Consider the following 5,962-nt stretch of genomic DNA (forward strand, 5'->3'; position numbering starts at 1 on the left):
AGGCCTATCCTTTCCCAATTAACTTTTTTTTTTAGTTTACTTTACAAGAAGAAACGAGTGTTCACAAACTGACGCAGTGCTGGCCAGTTGACAGAACTACTTCCTTAGTCAAAATAAAATCTGAAATTTCACAATACAAGAATTTAAACAAAAAAATCTAAAAACAAATCCATATAGAGTTTACGAAAATCTTTATTCATTTACACAACAACAACAACAACATAAACAACAAGAGTACAACCATTAATATAATAAATTAAAAACAGTTTTGGTGCATTATGGAGGCTGCCAGGTACGATTGCGATTAAGAGGATGTCCTGGGTGGTACAGTAACGACCTGTAGGATTCTGGGTGTTCCAGAAAGTAAGAAGGGGCGTAGAATCTCTCCTGGGTGTCTTTGACTGGCAGGTAGGATGCCTGATTGTCGAACCACCTGGAAAGATGCAAGAGGATTAGATCCTATGATTGGGTTTTCATCCTACAAGGTAAGGGTTATCTTCTGTTAGGTAAGGATTTCTTAATACAAGGTAAGGGTTTTTATTCTACAAAGTAGGGGTTTTCATCCTACAAAACAGGGGTTTTCATTGTACAAGGTAAGGGTTTTCATCCTACAAGGTAAGGGTTTTTTCTACAAGATAAGAGTTTTCATCCTACAGGGTAAGGGGTATCTTCTATTAGGTAAGGATTTCATACTACAAGGTAAGGGTTTTTATTCTACAAAGTAGGGGTTTTCATCCTACAAAATAAGGGGTTTCATTCTACAAGGTAAGAGTTTTCATTCTACAAAGTTAGGGTTTCATTCTACAAAGTTAGGGGTTTCATTCTACAAAGTTAGGGGTTTCATTCTACTTGATAAGGGTTGTCATTCTATAAAGTAAGGATTTTCATTCTACAGAGTAATGTTTATCTTCTACAGGGAAGGGTTTCAATCTACAAGGTAAGGGTTTTCATTCAACAAAGTAAGGGTTTTCATTCTAGAAGTTAAGGGTTTTCATCCTACAAGGTAAGGGTTTTCATTCTACAAGGTAAGAGTTTTTATTCTACTAGGTAAGGGTTTACATTGTACAAGGCAAGGGTTTTCATTCTACAAGGTAAGGGTTTTTATTCTACGAAGCAATGGTTATCTCCTGCAAGGTAAGAGTTTTCATCCTACAAGGTAAGGGTTTTTATTCTACAAAGTAATGGTTATCTCTACAAGGTAAGGGTTTTCATCCTAAAAGGTAAGGGTTTTAATTCTACAAGGTAAGAATTTTCATTCTACGAGATAAGTTTTTCATTCTACAAGATAAGAGTTTTTATTCTATAGGGCAACACACGAGGTTATTCATTATATTTCTCAAACACAATCGGTAGTTTTGATATAGTGTAGGTATGAGTGGTATATTCAGGAGAAATATATATATATATATATATATATATATATATATATATATATATATATATATATATTATATATATATATATATATATATATATATATATATATATATATATATATATATATATATATATATAGTACAATTATTATTATTATTATGCATCAATGAAAAAGAGGATATTGTAGAAGAGTACCTCTTGATCTCTCTTGACAAACAGATTTTCCATATTTGTTCCAAATAAAATGTAAACAAATAAATAAATGAATTAATAAATATATCCTCAGTCTTTACTATGTACAGTCTGATTTAAACTTAAAATTGTCTGCTTTTACCACAAGCTTGCCTCAGTCTATTCAACAACTAAACTGCCTTCAAAATTCAAGATGAAAACACATTAAAACATTTTGGAATTAGATAAAAATTATATCTTTACTTTCCTTTTTCTTCATTATCATTTACATAAGTAAAACTCATATGGGGGTTAGCGCTGTCAGTGCACCTCACGTGGTACACTGTAGGCATTACTTAAGGGTCTTTGCAGCGTCCCTTCGGCCCCTAGCTGCAACCTCTTTCATTCCTTTTACTGTTAAATTAAGTATACCTTAGTTTAACCAGACCACTGAGCTGACTAACAGCTCTCCTAGGGCTGGCCAGAAGGATTAGACTTATTTTACGTGGCTAAGTACCTCCGTTCATAATCTCTTCCTTCCATCTGATTTTCCACCCTCTCTGACAATTGTTTCAAAGTGCAACTGCGAGGTTTTCCTTCTGCTACATCTTTCAAACCTTCTTACTGTCAAATTCCCTTTCAGCGCTGAATGACCTCATAGGTCCCAGCACTTAGCCTAAATTCTATATTCTGTTCTATTCTATTTACATGAGTGAATGTATTTACCTTCCTTTCCAAATCCTCGACATGACATAGGTAATGTTTTTCTTCTCCGGATAATCTCCCCATCTTGGTGTGTCGTTGGCTTGTGCAGAGTCCATCTTCTGCACGATACCTGTAGGACTAAGGAAGGAGAAACACCTCTTAAATATAGTGAAAGATTAACATTTAATCTGGTAATCATACCTATTGTGACGACATTTTTCAAACGACCAGTAAATTATGCCATTAGCAATGTTGGAAACTTATTGCATACATGTCACAAACAAGTTGTAGACAAGTCAGCGACAGTAAGTGGAGAATCGAATATTTGGCAAATGGCCGGATAATCATACAAAACACTGGTTAGGAGCACCAGTAAGTCGCTGACTTGTATTTAACCTGTTTGTGATATGTGCATCCACACTGCAGTAAAGTACTCATGCAGGCAACTTATCGTAGACATATCACAAACAGATTGAAGACAAGTCAACAACATTTAGAGAGAGAATCTCTAGCAAATGCTGGATAATCACATGAGGCGCTGGTTAGGACTACCAATAAGTTGTCAACATGTATTTAACTTGTTGTGATATGTGTACGATAAGTTGCCTACTTTGTTTATGACAATTTTTAATGCAATGTATACGCACCCGAAGACTATACACATTATTATTTGCTTCAAAGGTGGTGACAAATTTGATTGTTGTATACAAACCTGAAGCACCAAGAGCAGTGCCAGCCAGCGTAATGGTCTACGCTGCCAACCACCCAGTCTCTCACCAAGTGTCCCGCTTTTCGGTAATATTTCAGGCTGTCTGCTAACTGAGGATGCTCCCACACCCGTTCCTTGCGTATGTAGAAGACATTGTTCAGAAGAACCCTCTGCACCATTCCAATTGTTGCAGCGGAGTAAACGACTAACAGTTTCATCTTCGTTCCAGACAGCCAGTTCATGAAAGTTAAATCGGCTGGAACCTGCCAGAAAAACCCGAAGACATTCCAGCGCAGGCCAAAACCCACTGGTTCTGGAAACCCGTCGTAGAGTTTCAGGAACGTCACGACCTCCCTCGTTGGAAGCTCGTCGGCGTCTGACAATATGAAAAGGTCGTCATCTCTTAGGCCTTTCATCTGCTTGAGGCCTTTGGAACCCATGTAAAACCTCAAGTAGGAGTCTGCCCTCCAGCCGTTGCTTCTGGATTCGTTCGAGAAAAACAGGAGCTTGATGTAGTGTATTTTTTCCTGGAACTGGGCTAGATACCCACTCTGGAACTTCTTGAGGAAAGCCAGCTCTTTGGGGTCGCCGTGCGAGGTGTAATTAGACTCTACGATGAGGAAGGCGTCGACCACATCGTATAATTCGTGCATTCTCGCCTCGAACATGGCGAACTCGTGATTGACAGGTAGACCATTGATGACCCTTCGAGGTAATTTTCGCCTAGTCAGCTTGACCTCCCCTGTGAGTTTGGAGGACTGGCCGAACCAGACTGCTTCTGGAATGCCACAGTCGTCGCCATAGTAATATTGCAGACAGGAACACGTCTTTCCTTTTGAAACGATGGTTTCTTCTATGTCTGTGCCTCTGATGAAACACTCTTTGCCGTCTATTTCGGTAAAATAGGTTTTTTCGTCATTCTTTAACACAAATTCGTATGTGCGGTTTATGTTGTATTCTCTAAATTTATAATGAGTTTCGTTCGTTTGATTTAAAACACTGGAACTGATATTAACCGAGGCATGTCTTTTGTTTATTTTTTTATCAATGGAATCATACAATTTTTCCGAACTGTCCGTCTTGTCCCTTGTTAGGCCTAAGCTTACACTTTCAAAAGCCCTGTCAAACGTCTCAGCGCTGCTGTTCAAACCGCTCTGCCCATAGAACAAAAAGCCATTCCCGTCACTCCTGTGCGTGACAAATTCGTCCTGGAAACCCCTACCGAGAACGGGATCTTCGTAAAATTCGCCCTCGCCCACCCCTGTCCCTCCATGCGAGCGATTCAAATTCTCCGGCGGAAACGCATCGGAAATGGCTGAAATGTCCACTGGGTCGTTGGAGTAAGTATCTCGTTCCCCTACGTCGACTGTCATGTTTCCTTTGGGTTGCCTGACTGGTTTTTTCTCAGTGTTTACCCGGTGACTGTGAGACGCGTTGCCAGACTGTGTTTGAAAGCTCGATTGGCCGTTTGGCTTCGTGGGTTCGTCGCCGTGACTTTCCAAGATGTCGTCTTCCGTTGTTGTCATGAAGAGGACGACATATTTCCCCACTTTCCTCTGCTCCTCGAGCATCAGTTGCTGCTTCTTCTTCTCGAGCTGTTGGGGCATGATGACGCATAAAAGCACAACGATCTGTAAACAGAAAAAGAAGAAGAAAATCGTAACAAAACCTGACGGAAAAGTAAGTACCGAGTTACAAGCAGAACACATAAGTGAATCTCTCTTTTGAAGCGTTTTTTCCCATTTGGGTATAATATTCCGCGCGGCTGGAAATGGATTTCTTTTCTAACTGAATTGGGATTGCATCGAAACAAAGGGGATTTTATAACGGTTAAATCTGGCCTACACCAGGATGCTGTGTTGAAAAGAGGATTACATGTGTGAATAAAATGGAGGCAGGCAAACATGCACTATTTACAGTATACAAGCATATACGTAGTATATATATGCATATAAATTTATTTATATATATACAGTATATGTATATATATGTGTGTATATTTATATATAAATTACTGCTTAATTCTCTTCTTAGGTCAACTAAGTCACCATGTATTAATATATTTCATAGAAAACGAAACCCTCCCTTAAGAATGAACACCGGTTTCATGTTCCATAACACCAAAAATCGCTGTGATTCCGAAACATTCTTTCCAGAATTCCTTTTCCCCTGAAAATCCCTTTCATCATTGACATTCGCGTCGCCTCCCAATGATTCTTGGAGAACATATGGCATTGATTTGCTGGGGGGCGTTCACAACAAACGAGTATCATTCAAATGTAAATTCGCCCTCAGATACGCGAATGGCAAAACAAGAAGATTAGCATTCATAACCCTACCGAATTATTCGTCTCCCTATAACGCTCGTCTTGACGTTTCTGCCGCTCTTACGTGGAGGCGGGATAGCGCTATCGCAGTCTGTTTGTTTACATCATCTACCGAGGTTCTGTCAGCTCTCAATTGGAGGCCGAATAGCGCTATCGCAGTCGGTTCTTATACATACACATACTTACCCTTATGTACAGTATATATGTATATATATAAATACATATATACTTATACATATGTACATATACATATGCGTCAGAAGCAAGTCAGCATGACACGCTCCGTTTTCTAAAAACTTCCTCACCTATCTATTTTTCTTCCTCATATCCCATTAAAACTGCCAAATAAAATACGGAGGTTACTGCACCAACAGGCATCCTGACGACAACTGAGGTCTGCACAGCTAGCATTGTTTGCAAACAGTTTCCAGGTTGTTTGGGAACTGTTTACAATCAGTTTGCCAACTTTGTTTCCAAACAATGTTCCCAAGTGTGGACAGGTCCTTACGCAGTGGCGGAATAGCGGTATCGCGGGCTGTTTGTTTACATCATAGAGATGAACCGAGTGAAGGTGACACTCAAAAGCCTAATTGACCGCCATCTTGCCTCCATCTTGCTTCGGGCAAGTCCGCGGATGTTACAGAATATATATATATATATATATATATATATA

The 5,962-nt window shown here is 39.2% G+C and overlaps 1 protein-coding gene across 1 annotated transcript in view; it reads right to left on the minus strand.

Annotated features, from left to right (window-relative positions):
• Positions 1-203: 203 nt before the first annotated feature.
• Positions 204-5,962, minus strand: part of LOC136834899 (beta-1,4-mannosyl-glycoprotein 4-beta-N-acetylglucosaminyltransferase-like) — a 22,042-nt gene continuing 16,283 nt past the window's right edge. The window contains exons 3-5 of the mRNA XM_067097719.1: positions 2,966-4,593; positions 2,275-2,391; positions 204-433 (exon numbers count right to left, since the gene is read on the minus strand). Of these exons, the coding sequence (XP_066953820.1) occupies positions 277-433; positions 2,275-2,391; positions 2,966-4,593 (1,902 nt within the window). The 3' untranslated portion in view covers positions 204-276. The remainder of the gene's footprint in view (positions 434-2,274; positions 2,392-2,965; positions 4,594-5,962) is intronic.

Source organism: Macrobrachium rosenbergii, chromosome 54 (genome assembly GCF_040412425.1).
Source record: "Macrobrachium rosenbergii isolate ZJJX-2024 chromosome 54, ASM4041242v1, whole genome shotgun sequence".
Taxonomy (NCBI): domain Eukaryota; kingdom Metazoa; phylum Arthropoda; class Malacostraca; order Decapoda; family Palaemonidae; genus Macrobrachium; species Macrobrachium rosenbergii.